Here is a 19,711-nt window from a genome sequence, read left to right as displayed (position 1 = left end):
AATTTCTCATATCTTCATGAGAGGAGGTAGGTTTGCAACTTGGAACTAGGCACTGGCTGAAGTTAGGCTCCTACCCTTTCCCAGACACTGAGAGATAGGGGCACTAACTTCCTTAATGATAGCATTTCAAAGAGATGGCTCCAAGGTCCCTGAGAAAGACATTCCTGGGTTGTAAAACTGGCAAAGGGCGTACTTAGCTTTTGAAAAGATGTACATACAAGATCCAGAGACACAGAAGCATGGAACAGACTGACCAATCTCAGGGGGAAGGGGGGGGGCGGAGATTAACATAAGAATTTACATGCCTATATGCATAACTCATGAACACAGACAATAGTGGGGTGAAGGCCTGGGGGGAGGGGTACAGGGGGGGAGGGGATCAACGGGGGGGGGGGGGGAAGGGGACATTTGTAATACTTTCAACAATAAAGATAAATTTTTAAAAAAAGATGTACATACATTTCAAAAGGGCAAAAGGAGTCACAATTAAGTATTCTTTTCCCCTTTTTGCACCAAGGAGAATTAAATTTTATTTTTCCTACTTTTAATTTGCATTTGTCCTTACACCCACACTTCATAAATATTATCACAGCTAATACTTATTGAATGCTCACTATAGACAGAGTGCTTCGCACACAACTGCCTCAATGAATCCTGCGCAGCAGATACTGTTATTACCGTCCTCGTCTGACGGATGGGAACACCGAGGCCCAGACAGGCCGGGTGACTTGCCCACAGAACCACATAGTGAGTCAATGGCCGAGCCAAGATTCCAGCCCAGAGCCGTCTGATTCCAAAGTCTGCGACCTTAACCACCAGGCTACAGGGCTGCCAGAGAGGAGGCCGAACCCCAGTAGTTCTCACAGGGCCTCACCCTGGGCTCCGGGGACCGGAGCGGCGGAGGGGCGTGGAAATACTAGGCTCGGGGGAGGAGGCTACGACAGGCCCCACGGAAGCCCCCGAAATAATCGGGGCCGAGGTCAGGAACGTAGACTGGTTTAAGGACGGGATGCTCGCCCGAGAAAGAGCGGCATCTTCGAATGTAGACGGCACCGCACACCGCCAACGCGGCCAGGCGACCGCAGAGCCCCCGCCCCCAGCCCCGCTAACCCGGCTTCGAGGCTCCACCTGTTCCGCCTCGGCGCCGAGCCCCGCCTCGCCGATTCACTCTCTCGGTCCTCCTCTGCTCCGGTCTCCCGGCCGCACTCGATTGGTCGAGCCTGAGCCAACATGGCGGCGCCCATGTAACCCGGCCAGCACCGCGGAGGCAACGGCGGCGCCGCCCGCTGGGGTCAGAGGTCACCATGCTGAGGGCGGCGTGGAGGGTGCTGAGTTCCATTCGGACCCAGGCCCCAGTGCTTGGGCTGTCGCGTGGGGGGTGCGCCCGGCTTCCCTCCGACCACTGGGGCCTCCCCTCACCTCCCGGCGGTGAGGAGCTGAGGAACGGGGGAGAGGGATTAGGAAAAGAGTTCGGGGAGATGGAGGACACGGGAGGAGACTAGGGGAGGAGTGCCGCGGCTACGAGAGAAAGGGTGGTGGGTGGGGACTAGGTGAGACGAGGTCGGGGAGACCTGGGGCAGCCGGGTGCAAAGAAATGGCGCAGCGGTTAGGCGCAGAGGTGCCGAGACCATGGCCGAAGGGCCATAGAAGGAACCGAGACTGGACTGTTGAAGGAGATGGCCTCAGCCCGCTCTTTTCTGCACAGGTTTCATCCTCCCTGCCACCCGCGGATATGCCACCCAGAAACCAGGTAGGAGCTCTCGGGTGGGACGTGGGCGGAAGAGAGAGAGCCTGGACGGCTTGGGGGGGCCAAGAGGACAGAGGTGGTGGCTTAGCCGCTAGATGGGGTGGGCCAGAGGTCCTAAGCAGAAGACCCCCACGTCCACCTGGTCGCGGAGCTTTAGCCGGAAGCCCGGACGCCGGGCGAGGGGAGGGGGTCGCGGGAGCAGGAACCTTCCGACTGGGAGTGAGTGGAAATGAGCTTGCACAGGGGGCCACCCAGGCCTACCCCGTGTACAGCGCTTCGTGTCTGCCCTGCGGCGGAGGATCTGGCTTCCCCTTCCAGAGCAGCTTGCATTTTGGCAAAGATCTCTTACTAGGTAAATGATCCTGGGCAAGCTACTTCCTCTCTCTGAGTCTCGTTCTAAAATGGGTGCAAGTGTTTGAGAGGATCGTTGTTAGGATTCAATGATAACACGTGAAAAGCATCCGTAGCATGGTGTGCAATAAACTAGTATACGTTAGTATTTGTTGCTATTATTTGCATAGCGGCATAGTAGGGCCTGACTGGAGAGGACAAGTTGTTCTCCCCCGTACCTCTCCCTCACCTCCAAGGGAAGACAGGGATGCACATACCAGGGCTGGGGGTTTCCTGTGGTCTGTATTTGGTGCTTACATTTCAAGTGTCTTAAAGCTGAGGGTTCCTCCTCAACCCCCTTATTTTGTCCATGCAGTCAGCAGGCAAGTGTTTTGGTGAGTGCCTGTTGTATGCTGGACTATGGATCAGACTGAGGGGTAGGATTCAAAGGAAGTCAAATTCAGTCCGCCCACTGAGGACCCATCCTATTGGAGATCTGATAACTGTAGAGCCAGACAAGTGTGAGAGGTGAAGGCACAGTTTGGGATCTTGGAAAAGGCCATCTACCCCCAGCGTGAAATATCAAGGCAGGTGCCCAGGGAGTTTGCAGAGGAGAAACTGAGCCCAGAGATACCAGTGCCTTGCTTGAGACCCTGGATGTCTCTGATAGAGTTGGTGAGAAGAGTCAGGTCTGGGAGGATGGGCAGTGAGAGTTGACTCTGGGTGTTTTTCATCCCTCCACTTGACAGTCCGGCCCAGCCAAGAAGATGACCTGCCCCCTTCCACGCTGCTCAAAGATTACCAGAACATCCCTGGAATTGAGAAGTAAGCAGGAAAAAACCTCTTTGATGAGGCAAGGGGCCCTGGGAGGTTTGGTGAGAAGAGGAGGTATCTGAAGCTTGATTATGGAGAATGGGGCAAAGAACTGGAGAAGCCCAATCATGGTGAGGGTGAGTGGGTGGCAGGAACAGGTGGAGCTTATGGAGCTCAACTCCTTACTTTTTTCATGCTCTGGGTGAAGACCCTATACCATTGGATACCAAGGAGGCAACATGCCTCACAGGTCTTTGTAGAAATCTCTCATGTCTTGATCCTCTCAAAATCTCTGTGAGGTAAGAAATACTATCCCCATTTTATAGATTATCAAGCTGCCCAATGTCATACAGCCCCTAAGGGACAGAGCTGGGGTTTGAATCCTGGGCCAGATGACACCAAGACCAGGATCCTTCTGCTCAGCCCCCCACCTGCGTGATGGTGGCTGGGAATTCCCTCTTGTCCCTCTCACCGTGCAATGTGACTTGAGAAAAACAATGGTTATGGAATTGAAGTGTCTCAAGACAGATTGAATCATATTCTAGCTAAAACAGAAATTCCCCCCTTTGCTCTCCCTATGACAAGCCTGGAACACTTGAACTGACAGCCTCAATTTTCTGTAGTTATCACATCATTCTGTGTTCTCAGCCCCACAAATTAGATGTATGCTGGTTTCTAACCTGTGGGAAATGGCTCCCAACTTCCAGAGAGACTCATTTGTTGTGAATGAAATTTTTAATCATCTTTGCTTTTCAAACTAAAATGGAAACAGCATTGCTTCCCTTTCCTCTCTGCCCCCAACATCTGTCTCTCATTTCTGTGATTTTTCCACAGGGTTGATGATGTCGTGAAAAGAATCTTATCTTTGGAAATGGCGAACCGGGTGAGTGACCTGTGCCAAACCTTGGCCTCCCTCAGCCTTCTCCTCTAGGACTCCCTTCTGTCATGGTAACACCTCCCATCCCATGCTTCTTGAGTAACAGCATTTATACCAGTGTCATTCTGTGTCTACTTGTTAATACTTCAAGACTGAACATCTCAAGGGCAGGGACAATCTTGTTCCCCCATTATACCCTTAGCACCTGACAAACAGTAGATGCTTAGTAAAGATCTGATGCCTGAACGAATGAGCCCGAATGAATGAGCAAGCTTTAGGGACATTGATCCAACAAGCCATTTCTCCTGTCAGTAGCATTGGCCTTGGGCTCACCTAGATGTGAATAGCCATGTGGTTGGCCAGAAGCCAGGCCCTGAGCTTTATGGCTGTGACTGCGGCCCATGGCCTTGGAGGTGTGAGGGCCAGTTCTTATGGGGTAGCAGACTTCACAAATTCTGTCTCTATCTTCAACAGAAGGAGAAGCTAAAAATCAAGCAAGAGCAATTGATGAACAAGGTTGTGGCAAACCCTGAGGACACCAGTTCCCTGGAGGCTCGAAGTTGGTCAGGGGGCCCTTGGGGAGTGGGGGTACAGGGGAGTCTACTAGCTGGTACTTGATCCAGGGCACTCATCTGCAAGTACACTAGGGATTAGATGTGGCTTATTAAAGGGAGAGACAGGAAGGACCACGGGTAATGAAAACTGGACTGTGTATTCTGAATTGCCCAAGTCCTGCCTCCTACTATTATGTGAGCTCAGGTAAGGTTCCTCAGGAACCCAAATTTTGTCTCTATCTCTCTCCACTCTGCAGCTAAGGTGGTATGAACAGGCCATGTGGTCAGAACAAAGGTTCCCAGTGCACTGAGTGCTCCCAGAACTCAATGTGTGTACAGGAAGGGCCTGCCATAGTTACAGCCTCTCCTTGGGGTCCCCTGCTTTTGCCTTTGGGGATACCTGAGGAAGGATATTCTGGGGCTTTAGGAAATGAGTGGGAGTTGATAACTCTGAAAATTCATTAGTAAAAACACAGAGATAAGGGTGGTAGCTGGACTGAGAGAGGCAAGGATCAGACCCTTGGCAGATTGGGAATTTGATCTTATTGCATTGGCTAGGACCTCCAGTGCAGTGTTGAACCATTAACCATGATAGCATGCATCCTAGACTAATTCCTGAATTTAATAGGAATGCCCTGAAGTTTTACAGTAAAAATGCTATTTGCTATGGTTTGAGGATGATACCTTTATAAGATTAAGAAGCTTTTCTTCCTTAGGCCTTGCTTTCAAAAGCAAAGATAATCCAGTCTTTTGAGATGCTTCGAGAATTAGAGAGCTGTACAAGAGCCTTGGTGATTGTTATTCCTTGAGTTCTTAATACATAACCGAGGCCTGGGCCCTTCCTTCCCCTGTGCCTGGCTCTCATCCTCTGTGGTTTGTGGTTTCAGTTGTTGCCTTGACTGTCAAGATCCGCAATTATGAAGAACACATGCAGAAACATCGAAAGGTAAGCCTTGAGCATCGCTCACAGCTAAATACCAGTAGCCGGGGCAGAGAAGTCTGAGAGGGAAAGGGCTCTGGGTCCAAAGAGGCAGCTTGAGATGCCAGGAGGCTATAACACCAGAGTGCCCACCCCTCAGCTGCAATGGGGAAAACATTCCCCTCCTGTCTCCAGTAGAAAAATGGAAGCCTTCCAGGACTGTGCTGAGTGTCACCAATGGTCAAAAACACAAACTTGAGAGCATGTTTAGTGTCGGTCACATAGTGGATGCTCAGTAAATATTTGTTGAATGCATGAATAGGGTCAGATTGCTCTGGGTTCAAATCCCAGCTCTATCATTTCCACTTAACTAGTTATGTGATTCTGGGAAAGTAACTTTACATGTCTGAGCCTCAGTTCTATCCATAAAATGCAGATCATAATAGTACCTACTGACAGGATTGTAAGGACTATATGAGATAAAAGCAGCCAACACAGTGCAAATAAAGTATTTAGGCCTCTTCCTAAATATTTTACATGCACTAGCTCATTTAACCTTCATACCCATTTTACAGAAGAATAATCTAGGTGTGGAGTGGTTAAGTTATTCCTCAAGGCACAGCACTAGGAAATGATGTGCTAGGACTTGAAACTAGGTAGGCTCACTCCAGAGCCCATATTCTCAACCATTATGCCATATCTCAGCACAGTGTTGGGCACAGAGCCGCTGTAATTAGGCAGTTGCTGGTATTTTTAATAAATACACCATTGTGAATACAGACCGGTCCAGCTCCAGGCTGGCATCTCAGTGTTCTCGGGAGCTGGATGAGCCTGTTCCTTAGAGGTCAGAGTTTTGTTCTGGAGTGTGGAACACCAGCCCCACTGCAGAATTTTCTCATGGAGCAGCACCTGGCTGTGGGTAAAGTGAAAGTTCTTCCCTCCTCTCTACTCCATCTGACAGTTTGATGAGCTATGGAGCGGCTGAGTGGGTAGTGTAGGGAAAGAGCATGAGATTTGGAAGAAGACCAGTAGACCCACCCATATTCAAGACCGATAACATCTTTGAGCCTTTATTTTCTTTTTTTTTTAATCCTCACCCGAGCATATTTTTTCCATTGCTTTTCAGAGAGAGTAGAAGGGAGAAAGAGAGAGGGAAACGTTGATGGGTTGCATCCCACACGTGCCCTGACCGGGGCCAGGAATCAAGCCTGCAACTGAAGCACATGCCCTTGCCCCAAACCAAACCCAGGACCCTTCAGTCCGCAGGCTGACGCTCTAGCCACTGAGCCAAACCAGCTAGAGCTGAGCCTTTACTTTCCCATCTGTAAAACGGAAATAACAATACCTCAGAGTTGCACTAGTATTTGCATGAGATTGTTGAGAGGTTTCAGTGAGATGATGAAATGACTATTCTTTGTTACTGTGAAGTGGCATACCACTTATTTATATAATACTGAAAGGATCACTAACTCTCTTACAGGACAAAGCCCACAAGCGATATCTGCTGATGAGCATTGACCAGAGGAAAAAGATGCTCAAAAACCTCCGTAAGACCAACTACAATGTCTTTGAGAAGACATGCAAGGACCTGGGGATTGAGTACACCTTTCCCCCTCTGTACCACCGAAAAGCCCACCGCCGCTGGGTGACCAAGAAGGCTCTGTGCATTCGGGTATGAGTCCAAATTGATGCTTTGGTTGGCCCCATTCTGGGACTGTGGTGGAAAGAGCAGAAGGGAGGGGTCATCGGTTTCTGATAAAGGCATGGCCACCAACCCCATGGAGAAAGGCTGGGGTGACCAGGTGGGGGAGTAAGTTCCCAGCCCATCTGCTCCCAGTCAGAGGTTTTACATAGGATTACAAACTCTTTTCCTGCTCCCTTCCATCTCCAGGTTTACCAGGAGGTTCAAAAGCTGAAGAAGCAAAAAAGAGCCTTAAAAGCTGCAGCAGCAGCAGCCCGAAAACAAGGCCAGATGAACCCAGAAAGCTCTTCCAAAGCTGGACCAGAGGAAATCAAGGAAAACCAATAAATTTTGTTAAAGTTGTATCTTTCTGCCTTGAAGAATAGTAGGAAGGGCTCTTTGTGGCCTGAGGAGGAGGAATTTATTCATTCTTTCATTCAGCTCTAGGATCCAAGGGTTGTCTGAGGCAGAGTCCCAGCCCTCACATCAGAGGACACAGTTGCATAATACCTCACACATACACAAGTCCCTGTCATCCAGGTGGTGTTTCAGTGGAGGTGAGACTGAGCACAGCAGCACAGAGGAAGTATGACTGGCTGGCTGGCTGCTGGGTGAGACCAGGGGAGTATAGGAGATGTCTCTAGAAAGGTAGTTGGAGACAGAGTGGAGTGCCTTGAATGCCATGCCACAGCAATCTAGCAAACGGCAGGAAGCCACTGAAGGGATATGTCATGTTGAAAGTGGTGTCTTCTGAAATTTAGCCTAGCAGCCAGTGCCGGTGGAGGAGAGAAAATAGCAGTAATATAGAGGAACATGGTGATGCAGACAGAGAAATGAAGAGGATGCCCTGGCTGGTGTGGCTTCGTGGTTGGAGCATCAGCCAGCTCACTGAAGGGTCACAGGTTCAATTCCCGGTCAAGGGCACATACCTGGGTTTGCAGATTCCCAGCCTGGTCCAGGCGCAAGCAGGAGGCAACCAATGTGTCTCTCACATCGATGTTTGTCTCTTCCTCCCTTCCACTCAGAAAGTCAATGGAAAATATGTCGTTGGGTGAGGATTAACAAAAAAAGAAATGAAGGGGAAAATATGAGAGATTTTGCTGGAAAAAGCAGAATTTGGTGACTGATAATAGGCCCAAGGGTGATAGAGTTGGAAACCAAGGCTCAGGTTTCAAGTCTTGAGTGGCTGGAGGGGAAATGTTAGTAGGTTTTAAAATTTACAGAAATGGTTGCTCATCAAGTAACTGCAGCCAGTGACAGGAAGGTGATCCTGGAGCTCAAGATGGGAGTGAAGGATGGATTCACTGCCCTCAAAGCAGGGGCATGGACGGGAGGCCAGCTGGGAGGAGGGCGCTTCAGAGGCCCCAGCACGCCCTCCAGGAGCAGACCGACAGGAACGAGCCTGGTTTGCTTCATGCAATATGAAGCCAAGTGTGGCTTCGCTCCAAGTAGCTTTTAGGGAGGAAATGCAAATAATTCAATAACTTCTGACCCTTCCCCCATCTCAAAGAAAAGTCAGTAACCATTTTATTAGCGCTTTCATGGCACTTGGCATGGTCTCACTGATTCCTCAGCAACCCTGGGCGATGGGTGTCCTCTCCAATATAAGTAGGAGGAAGCAAGGCCTCTACGCGGCTGCGCAAAGTCCCAGCGCCAGGAAATGGAGTCAAGACTCAAACCCAGGTCCCTCTCCTCGGAGACTACTCTCGAGTTTCCCTTGGGTTTTCCCCGCTCTCGGGAACCTGCGCAGGCGGCCGGGCTGAGTGAGGGGTGGTCGCCTCTTCCTCTGCGCCAGCCCCTGCAGCCCACCACCCCTGCCCGGCCCTCGCCCTTCCACACGGCTTCAGAAAGTCAAAACCAGCGCTCCCGGCCCGGGGCCCACGGCCCGCGGCGACCCCGCCTCCGGCTCGGACCAATCCACCTCGTAGGTCTCGGGCACCCAGCCCAATAAGCGTCCTCCCCCGGGCGCCTCCTAACAAATGACCTGCTGATTGGCTCCTTTAGCCGTCGCCGCGTTGCCCTAGCAACCAGGTTACGAAGACGCGTTGGTTGGGCCTCCAGGTCTCTGGCTGCCCGGGCTCGGGTCTCTTCGCCTGCTCTGAGGGCTTTCAGCATCATGTCGATGCGGACGCTGCCGCTGCTCTTCTTGAACTTGGGCGGGGAGATGCTTTACATCCTGGACCAGCGGCTGCGGGCCCAGAACATCCCGGGAGACAAGGCCCGCAGAGGTGAGAGACGCCGGCCCCGCACCGCGCGCCCCCGGCCCCACAGCCCGCCCCTTACAGACTGATCGACACCCCCGCGCTGCCCCTTAGAGCCAGGGACCCGTCTCACAGCGTCCACAGCCCCACCCAGCCAGAGCCCCTCAGGAGTCGAATTCCCCAAAAGATCTTTTCACGGCAGAGGGATTTAATACCCTCATTGGATGTTATTCCACTACCTCACGCCCCCTCCCCAGTGTCCTCGCGCCCTCAAATCGGCGAGGTGATTCCCCAATCTCTCTTGACAACCGTTCCCTCCCAAATGTAGGAGGCTCGGCCTCCCCCCGCCTGGCGGCATGCCCTTTGCTAGTCCAAGCACCCCCCTTCCCCCCATGGAACAGGTTCAGATTCTCCATTCTTCTGTGTAGTATCCTCCTTCATAAACTGGAAGCCAGTCTTACTCATTTCAGAAGCTATTTCTAGAAAGGTGAGGTCCTGAGATAACATAAATAAATAAGAATACTTAAGGAAATTCTAATTCTCTTCCTTCGCAATTGTTGGAAGAGAATACAATTGTGGAAATAATTATGAGTTTCTAAAAGGCAAAATCTGTCTCCAATATACACCTCATCCCCAGAGAAATGAACACCCAGAACTCTCTGCCATCTTTTTCCTCTCCCTCTTTTCCTCCTTTCTCAACCAACAACTGCTTTCACCAGCCTTCCTGAGATTAAATATTATATTTCAAGGTTGAGGAAGAAAGGTTGATATAAAGGTAACTGACATGGCCACTGATTAAAATATTTATTCTCTCCAACAGTATCTGTATGCTCAATCGATGTTACCCATACATATTCAGATATTCACTATTGGGTCTGTGCGATTGAGTCCAAGTCCATTCATAAAGAGACAAAAAGCGCTCCCTATAGCACACCCCCTCCATTCATTCTGTACAGTGCTGCCAGTGAGCTTTCTAAAATGCAAATCTGTTCATACCCCCTGCCACTTAAAACCCTCTATCAGCTTTCCACTGCTGTCTGGATGGTGGCCAAGACATTTCAGGGCCCTTCCTCATCTGATTTCTGTCCACCTCTGCAGTCTCACCTTCCACCACTGCCTGCCTGCCTCCTACTTTGTATCTTCATCCCAAACTGCTTGTAGGTCTCCATTTAAAGCATGTTAATTTCTGTTTCCATGCTAGTAATCCCCATTCTAACCCCAAATCTCTCATTTCCATGCTAGTAACTCCCCTTTTGTCCTGAATTTTTCAGCTTAAAATTCCTGTCCTTTCCCACATGGGGAAAGGGCCTGCACATACTCCCATAGCACCCACGCATGCCTCTCTACCTTATCACTGGCCATATTACCCTGTAATGGTCTGTTTATGTGTCTCCCCCATGATTGTCTTAGTCATTTTTGTACCCCAGCCCCTAGTATAATACCTAGATCAGAACAGGTTGGTGCTCAGTAAATGCTGAACTGATGATCTGAACTCACTGTTTTATGTAATGTTGCCGCTTCTTCCTCAAGAGGGTTCTGTTTTCCTTGCTGCCTATGTGTGTGATTTCATTTGGGCTAGTGGTATTAGTGAGTTGGCAGGTAGTTCTTGGATGGGTAGTCTGCATCTTGGAAGGCAGTGTAAAAGGGCATGCTCTCTGGAGTCATACAGATATGGGTCCCAATTCCAGCTTTGCCATTTAACCAGTTGTATAACCTTAGAATGTAACTTCTATAATCCTGTTTCTTTTTCCATAAAATGGGAATAATAATACATACGGTATAGCAAAGTTGTAAGGACTGAATGAGATCATGTACGTATTTAACATATTTAGCACAACATGTAGCAGATACCTTCTTTCAAGAGGAGGTCTGGGCAAGACCTTATGAATACTAGGGGACTAGCTTCCTTTGTCTTCAGGAGCTGTAGTCCTTCAAGGTTTGCTAGATACAGCTTAAGGGAGTGTCAGCCATCTTTGGTAATTCACATTTACACACTCATTACTTCTGCAGTTGGGATAAGTGTCAGACAACATGTGGGATGCTGGGTGGAGCATGATCCAGCCCTTCTTCCCATTCACTGGAGGTAGCGCTTTTGATCAGTCTGGTTCAGTAACTGATTCTAAAACTGGAGGACATATCTTCTTAATGACAACAACAACAAACATTTATTATATACTTACCATGAACCAAGGGCCTCCCTGAATATCTTAATCCCCACAACTATCCTATCATGTAGGTAATACTACTATCCCCATTTTACAGATGGGGAAACTAATTGGCCCAGGGTTACATAGATGGTAAGAGGTAGAGTAAAGGATTTGAACAAAGGTCATCGGGCTCTAAAACTCATACTCTTAAGCAGTATGTCCTTAACCGCTGCACTATACTTCCATACCTGGGGGTTACTGTACCAGAATCTTTGTGGGGGTTGGGAGGTGGGAAGGAGAGGGAGAGGTTTGAAAAAAAAATCCAATATACCCACTGATTTTTTTAAGAAATGACAGAAAGTACCATAGTTGGCTGATAGGGACTTGTAGAAGACAGAGTAAAAAAAAGCAGGGTTGACAGTGCGGGATTCAAAGTTGAAAAACTAACCTGTGCCACCATTTGGAGTTGGTGTAGCTGCAGGAAGCAGGAGCTACTGTGACAAATGCCTGTGCACAGAGACCTATAAAACACCAGACACAGTAAACTAGTCTTCGTTGAAGCTTTGAATGGAAACCATATTTCTTCTAGATGTTTTCATTTTCTTATACAACTAATTGGTCTCCTGGAGGCCATCCTGCTCCCACAAGGCGAGTACAGATAGTGCAGTTTTCCCCACAGTGTGGCCTCTGGTTGAGCATTCAACAGAAAGGAAGTGCTCTCTCTATGGAGCAACTTCTGAGTGTTGCATGTTGAATGTTGTCCCACGTTTTAAGCAATAGTGAGAATAATAAAACCTGCTTTTGCCTCACTCCTGTCCTCTTAAAAATACTTATAAATAAGACCCTAATACATTTTGTTTGCATTCCTCACTTTGCAGAAGAGAAACTGGGGCATAAAGCCATTCATTGATTTTTTTCCAGTACGTGAAGATCACAGTGTAGTACTGAGCAACCAAATGGTGGTGAGGTTCTGTTGTTATTTTTCTAGTTCCAATTGAACAGGCAGCTCTGGATAGCCCTGGGCATGCCTCCCACTCAAAATGTAACTAAAGTGGGATTGTCACAAACAAGTCATCCGGAGAAATGATAGAAAAACAGGACGTCATTTATCTTCCCCTAGATCCTCCAGTGGAAAGGGGCCAGGAGCACACAGCACCGCAGAGACCTCTGCTGGAGCTGAGCCTCATTGCCTGGGGGAATGCCTTGTACCCCAGGCATGCATTTGCCAGCTCCATTTTGTCAGCAGCCCTTAGTCACTGTCCCTAGAGTAGGTGAGCCCCTTGCAGCACCACTTTTCCCAAACACACCTTCAAGAGGGTAGCAACTCCACCTTTCTGAATTCCCACAAGCCTATTAGGCAAGACAGCCTGTAAGTAAATGCCACAACATTGTGCTACGGAGGCCAGTATCTGCTTTAAGAAGACCTGACTCTTGGTGCTGCTTCCCCAGTGTTTTCTCTCCAAAAGCCTATAACTCTTGTGGGAGAAAGACAGTGAATTTTCCCAGAGGAGTCTGACCTTACAATGGGAACCCTTTGCAGCCAGTTAGGGCTCAGCGCTGGCTGTGCTTCCAGACTGGCCTCTTAGGACCTATTGGTATTGTGCACAAAGACACATACATGTTTTGATATAACTGCAGAAATCACCTTTGAAACAATCTAGTGGCAAATGTTTCCAAGGGGGACCATTAATTACAAAATGTTTTTAAAATGTGGGTGTGTATAGAACTCTGTTTATCTGGGAGTGGTTTTTCTAGATTGAAATCTCCCAAAAAAATAAAGAAAAAAGTTATCTTTCATCCTTTATGGGTGGTGTCCAATGTCTTTCAGTAGAGAAAAGGGAACTAGAAGAGCAGCCAGCTAAGTGCGTGATATTTCATATTTCATCCCCACAACAACCTTGTGAGGTAGGTTCAATTATGATCCCCATTTTATAGATGAAGAAACGGAGGCTAAACAAGTTGCTTGAAAATTATATAGCTAGTAAATGGTAGAGCCGGCTCTCAACCCATAAAGGATATTAATTCTTACAGATTTCTCTAGTCAAGTACATTGTTCCTTATTTTGTTTCCCGCAACTGCTTTTGTTGTCAGGAGTTTCCTTTACCGTGGGCCCATCATCACTCCCCTCTTTTTTTTTTTTTTTTTTTAAAGTCCTTTTTTTGTTTTTGTTTTTTTTTAAATATATCTTTATTGATTTCAGAGAGAGGAAAGGAGAGGGAGAGAGAGAGATAGAAACATCAATGATGAGAGAGTCATTGATCGGCCGCCTCCTGCACACCCCTGACTGGGGATGGAGCCCGCAACCCTGGCATGTGCCCTGACAGGGAATCAAACCCCGATCGCCTGGATCCTAGGTTGACACTCAACCGCTGAGCCACTCAACACCCGGCCAGGCATCACCCCCCCTCTTTTTACCTGGAAGTCACACATCTGTGTATAAAAAGTAAATCAGCCCAGCCCGGCGTGGCTCAGCGGTTGAGCGTCAACCTAGGATCCGGGAGGTCGGGGTTTGATTCCCGGTCAGGGCACATGCCCGGGTTGCAGGCTTCAGTTGATCAATGACTCTCTCATCATTGATGTTTCTATCTCCTCTCTCCCCCTCTCTTCCTCGCTCTGAAATCAATAAAGATATATATTTTAAAAAAAAATCAGAAACAAATAGGCATTTTTTTCTTTTTAATTCACATTTCCAGTTTTCTCATTTGAGCAGTTCCATCTGTACTCTAGAAAGGGAAATCTTACATTACTAAAAAATCAGGTTATACAAAAAGAAACTCCCTTGTCTACCTGTCCCTGGTATTATTCTTTCTCGGGGAAGTTGGTGTATTTTGAATAACATATATTCTCGCAGCATTAGAGAGGATGACTTCATGAGCTTTTCAAGACAAACCCCAGGGTAGCCAGCCATTCTGAGTTACCTCTCCTCCTAGGCCACTGTCTAAAAGATGGAGCCTCTCTAGGGCTTTTTTGGAACTTGTTTATCCGTCATCCTTTTAAAAGTTTCACATGGAAGGCAGAATATTCACATTAGACATTAAGGCAAACGTGAAAAATAAAGTTTCATAGACCAGATCACTGGAATTGCTAGTTTTAAAGCCTCCTTGAAAATGACGTTTTTGCTTCATGAACTGGTGTTTTCTTTTTATATGCTTCATGTAGATGAATGGACAGAGGTGGACAGAAAACGAGGTATGCTATCTCTGGGCTGCATGTGTTCAGTCTGCATCCACAGGCTCACTCAGTCCTTTATCAATGGGGCTTAAACGGGGACCACTCTAAATATTTTAAAGTAAAAAAATAGGCATGAGTTTCTCTTTAGCCAAGACATTGGTTATCTATTTGAATCTGTTATGTAAATACAGCATGTAAGATGAAAACCAGGCAAACTTAGGCACAAGAACCACATTGGGCCTGAGGTACCTTTTTCTCTCTTCATCAATTCTAGGCTTTGTGGGGACACCTGGGGCAGTAGCTAGAGCTCTGGGTAGGCTGTCCTGTTGTATAGTCCTTAAAGCAATTCTGTGATAGTATCATGTAACCAAAGAATTGTGGTTCAACATGAGTGACATCCTTGAACCCTTCTCCTGAGCACACAGAGCTATCTGTTGAGCAGCCGAGGAAAATGGAAGCATGTGGCTGCATGACTGCCAGGACTGCGGGCAGAGGCATGATACGCATGCAGTGTGGCCCTGTCGTGCCAGATCTCCAGCTTCCCCTGGACCTACCACTAGCAGCAAACCTGAAAAAGCCGCCAGGTCCTCAGAGCAAAACCTTAGCCTTTCTCATCTCTAAGCGTCACGAGTGCCTCTCATCATTTGACATTTGGGTGCAGTTTATGCATGTCATCAGCCATCGTCCTCAGTGTTTTAAATGCTCTCGCCACACCAAGTATGCTGAGAAGATAACATATAATATTTAAGAGCACACACAGTAGAATCAAACAGCCCCATTCTAATTTCAGCTCCACCACTAGCTGTGTGACCTTGGACTTTAACCTCTCTAAGACTCGGTTTTCCTCCTGGAGAGAATAAAGATAATAATTCAGAGTTGTCTTGGGGGGTTAAATGAGGTAATGCATGGAAGGTTCTGAGCCCAGCTCCTGGAACATAGTAGGACTTGAAACATCCAGAAGTAGTAGCTTCTCTCTTTTACCCTGTGTTCCAAATTGCATGTTCCCATAAACAATTAAATTTACCACAGAGGTTTAGTAAATACTCAGTTGCTTTCATCAAGAGAATTACTTCATCAGGCCAGGCTCAGAGAAAAGCCCAATTAGAGTGCTTGATATGCTTTTATTATAGTTCACAACCATCTTTGGCCACTCACTGTGAGCAGTTTTGACCCACCTCCTGATGTGTGGCAGAATTCCAGGAGAGAAGTGTGGATTTTGAGGGCCTTGTATACATAGTTGAATCACTGGAGTTTATTTAAGCATTCAAAAATAATGAGCAGACACTAGCTTCATAATCTGAGCTCAGAATGTACCTATGAAAAGTCACTTTGCTCCCTGGCCTTAGTCTCTTCCTGATGAAACCTGGTTCCTAGTATGTTCCTGCCTCGTGAACTTATGCAAAGCTCATGTGAGTGCTCAGCACTAACGCTGAGATAGACTGACAGGTGTTTGAACCTGTTTCTCGGGTTTCACTTCAATATGACCTGGCTGCTTCTCCAGGCTAAGGACATCTCCTTCCTCTTTGCGCCCTGGTGTTCATCAGTGTCTGGTGCGTAGCAGGCCCGCCTCAACCAAGTGTGAGGTGAAGCGTGGAGAGATGGAGGCATGTTCATCTGTGCCCCCATGTTCTTTCCAAAGAATTATATGAGAGGTGGGAACCTGGGTACTGGGGCCCAACCATAGAACTGCCATTTTCTCCCTGGGGGCATTTGTGGTCACTGCTCTGCCCACAGGGACAGGGCCTGCTGTGCTCTCTTTGTAACCAGGAGACTTTCCAGGGCCTTCTGTGCCATGGTGGTATGTCGCTTACTCACTTCCCAGAGGGAAAGTCTCGTTTTTACTTTGCCAGAGTGGCTAACAATCTCCTTGCGACTTTCTTTCTTTTAGAACCGATTTCTTTGGGCCCAAGCTATTTTCTGAGACTCCCCTAAGGACTGAAAGACCCGAGTTTTCTCTCTGGCACTCCTCCCCAGCCTACATAAATCTGTGGAAAATTCTCTCCTTCAAGGCCTTATGTGTGACTTTTCAGTTTTACCTATTTCCTTATAAATTCTGCATTTCATATAGGCTGCAGTAAGGAAAATGTTAGAAAGCCCAGCTTACCTCAGGTCCTTGCTTGTCTAGGTCGAAGGCAGAAGGCGAGCCTGGAAGAGCTGTGTCTCTAAGCTGTCCCTTGGGGACGTTAGTGTGCATTATGGGCAAGCTGTGATGGGTTGAAATTGTCAGATGTGAGGGACAGCCTGTGTTGGTAATGGACTTGGTTCTTCCTCACTGATAGGAAGGAGTCCAGAATAAAATCTAAAGGTCAAATGTGAGTTCAAGTGTAAGGAGTGATGTTAGCTCTTTCTGTCAAGTGAGGGGGGGTCCCTTCCCCATTCTCCCTTCTCCCGTCTCTGTAGCCCTTCCATTTAAGATTTAAATATATATAGAAGTGTACACCTGAAACCTACATAATTTTATTAAGTAATATCACTCCAGTAAATTCAAAAATAAAAAATAAAGATTTAAATACAACCAGCCCTGAGCTCCCTCTGCTTACCCCCCAAAAAATGCTCTTTGAAATGCTTTAAAATGCTGACCTGAGCCTTCAGGGTACTTCTAACAATTACTTAAAGGTAGAGAGAGTGCCAGAAATCATGGCCTCAATGCTCTACCTTGCCTTCACTCTCTAAGATATATGGCCACAGCCAATACCTGGTGTGTCCTTTATATGGCAAAAGAAAGAGGCGTTTGTATCTTTCAGTAATAATCACTCATGATTAATAACTGATTCTGTGTAATTATTTTAAGTAACCAATTTTCTTTCAAATTTAAATACTATAAATGTATATTCTCAGCATCCATATACTCTTGCTGTTAGGCAAGAATATATATGGTTTAATTAAGAATAATCTGGCCCAGCCGGGCGTGGCTCAGCAGTTGAGCGTGAATCTATGATCCAGGCGATCGGGGTTCGATTCCCAGTCAGGGCACATGCCCAGGTTGCGGGCTCGATCCCCAGTCAGGGGCCTGCAGGAGGCAGCCAATCAATGACTCTCTCATCATTGATGTTTCTATCTCTCTCTCCCTCTCCTTTCCTCTCTCTGAAATCAATAAAGATATATTTTTTTTAAAAAAAGAAGAAGAATCTGTGTTCAACCATACTTGTTTCTGTTTCTTGTACCAGAGGGTTTTTCTAGCCCTCAACTAGTGATATTTGAGTAGCAAAAAAATATCTGAATGAGTGAATGAAGAACTAGAATTATAGAAACTTTGGTTTGCACACATCTTAGGACCTTTTATTCTCACTAAATGAAAGTTTTCCATTTGAACAACAGTATGAGACATAGCACTACTATGTAATATCAGTATTATATGTCAGATGTAAAAATCAAGGCATTCTAAAACAGTGCTAATCTGAAGTACACGTCTTGTAGAAACATTAGAAATGTTTTCATCTCTAACCAGTGAGTAAACTTGTCGATTTAAGTAAAAATGTTATAGATTTGCTAAACAAACAACAAAAGAGTGATGCTATTTCTCATGTTAAGGAAGAAATCTAATCTAAAATGTTATAGGAATATTTTTTTAAAGAAAGAAGAAACATTTCCCCTATCATCAAGTGAGATAAGTATGTAAAAATGGTTTGTAGCCTCTGAAGCACAACACATTTGTACATTGTCACATTTACATTTACTCTCAGATGGCCCCAGGGAGCAGAGCTCACCAAGCGCATCAGCATCCCCACTCTGCATAGGCCTGGCTCCTCCATCCCATTTGTGCACAGAGATCGTTTCCCGAGTAAAGCTTCCTCCAGTAGCCTTGCTTACCTGTATTCTCTCTTGTCTCTACAGTTCTTCATGACATCATCTTAACCATGTTCAATAAAAACTTTGTAGAGGAACTGTTCAAACCCCAAGAGCTCTACTCCAAGAAGGCCCTCAGGACCATCTATGACCGCCTGGCTCATGCCTCCATTATGAGACTGAACCAGGCCAGCATGGATAAGGTGAGCAGACCATTGCCTCTATCCCCTTGATTGCATTTCTTGCATCTTTTGTAGATGATTGTAGACTGGAATCAAATGAGATGACATATGCAGTGCTCTCTTACAAAAAAGATGGCCTTGTAAATATTAGTTGTTGAGTTTCAGAGTTGGAAAGGACCTCAGAAGTCACCCTCACCAATCCCTCTATTGTTTATGTCATTCACCTGCCCAAAGAGAGTGCTGGTCTTCATGCCCATATTTATGAACACCTTAACCCAACCCTAAAAACTTTAATTTTGCTTCATTCTTGACAAATACCGGCTCTGACAACCAGGCATTTTTTTAAAGGAAATTCAAAACTGCTCAGTATTTACTTATAACATGAACATATCTATCTCTGGGGGAAACAAGTTATTAGGGCACTCTGATTTTTTTTTTAAGTTAAGCCAATACATTTTTTAATATGTTTTTATTGATTTGAGGGGGGGATAGAGAAACATCGATTGGCTGCCTCCTGCACACACTCCGATTGGGGATCAAGCCCACAACCCAGGCATGTGCCCTGACCAGGAATCAAACCAGAAACCTTTTGGTGCATGGGAGGACTCTCCAACCAACTGAGCCACCCAGCCAGGGCAAAAACCCTTTATTCTTTAATGTCTTTTCCACAGCTAGTTTTGTATATCTTTTTGCCATTTTTAAATTAAGCATAATTCACATAACACTGTTTTATAGTGTACAGTTCAGCGGTTTTTAGTATACTCATAATGTATAACCATCACCACTATCTATAATTAGAGACTGTTCCCATCAGTCAATAGTAATGTCCTTTGTTTCATTTCTGATTTTAGTAATTTTAGTTTTCTCTTATTTTTTTGGTCAGTCTAAGTAAATAATTATTCATTGTCTAGCTAAAGGTTTGTTGATCTTTTCAAAGAACCAACTTTTGGTTTCATTGATTTTTATCTGCTGCTTTTCAATGCTTCGTTTCATTGATTTCTGCTCCACCCTTTTTTTTTCCTTACTTCTCCTTGGTTGGACCTTCTTCTTCTAGTTTCTTAAGGTGAAAGGTTAGGTATCAATTAGAGAAATGTAGGCATCTAACTGCTGTAAATTTCCCTCTTAGCACTTCTTTAGCTGCATTTGAGACTATTTTTTACGGATGAGAAAACTCAAGCTCAGAGAGGTGAGAAGACTTGGCCAGGCAACGGAGGGCTTGATTCTGGGATATTGCTCTCCAACTCCAGCACCCGATCCAGGGCCCCACAGCTGCCAATATTGTTTCAAACATGTTTCATCTGCA

The 19,711-nt window shown here is 46.6% G+C and overlaps 2 protein-coding genes across 4 annotated transcripts in view; both read left to right on the top strand.

Annotated features, from left to right (window-relative positions):
* The first annotated feature begins 1,175 nt into the window (after positions 1-1,175).
* On the top strand, positions 1,176-7,286 carry MRPS15 (mitochondrial ribosomal protein S15). Its single transcript, XM_081144931.1, has 8 exons — positions 1,176-1,428; positions 1,706-1,750; positions 2,827-2,902; positions 3,725-3,773; positions 4,242-4,326; positions 5,209-5,267; positions 6,721-6,912; positions 7,132-7,286. Exons 1-8 carry the CDS (start codon positions 1,305-1,307, stop codon positions 7,267-7,269), a joined length of 768 nt encoding a protein of 255 aa, XP_081001057.1. The 5' UTR covers positions 1,176-1,304; the 3' UTR covers positions 7,270-7,286.
* A 1,650-nt stretch (positions 7,287-8,936) lies between these two features.
* OSCP1 (organic solute carrier partner 1) overlaps positions 8,937-19,711 on the top strand; it is a 21,114-nt gene continuing 10,339 nt past the window's right edge. For 2 of the 3 annotated variants that reach the window (XM_081144925.1, XM_081144924.1), the window contains exons 1-2: positions 8,937-9,149; positions 18,275-18,429. In XM_081144925.1, coding sequence (XP_081001051.1) covers positions 9,038-9,149; positions 18,275-18,429 — 267 coding nt within the window. In that variant the 5' untranslated portion in view covers positions 8,937-9,037. Of the gene's footprint in view, positions 9,150-14,428; positions 14,459-18,274; positions 18,430-19,711 lie in introns of all 3 variants that reach the window. The other variant, XM_081144923.1, reaches the window with a different exon arrangement.

The sequence above is a fragment of the Miniopterus schreibersii genome (genome assembly GCF_964146895.1).
Source record: "Miniopterus schreibersii genome assembly, chromosome: 8".
Lineage (NCBI taxonomy): Eukaryota > Metazoa > Chordata > Mammalia > Chiroptera > Miniopteridae > Miniopterus > Miniopterus schreibersii.
Note: the sequence above shows the minus strand (reverse complement) of the source record. Positions and strands in the feature narration are given on the sequence as shown.

Excerpts from the sequence above, each read along its gene's own strand:
- MRPS15 (XM_081144931.1), top strand. The coding sequence starts at position 1,305 with ATGCTGAGGGCGGCGTGGAGGGTGCTGAGTTCCATTCGGACCCAGGCC. Across the intron at positions 1,751-2,826 it reads ATATGCCACCCAGAAACCAG|TCCGGCCCAGCCAAGAAGAT; the intron begins GTAGGAGCTCTC and ends TCCACTTGACAG. Across the intron at positions 3,774-4,241 it reads CTTTGGAAATGGCGAACCGG|AAGGAGAAGCTAAAAATCAA; the intron begins GTGAGTGACCTG and ends TATCTTCAACAG.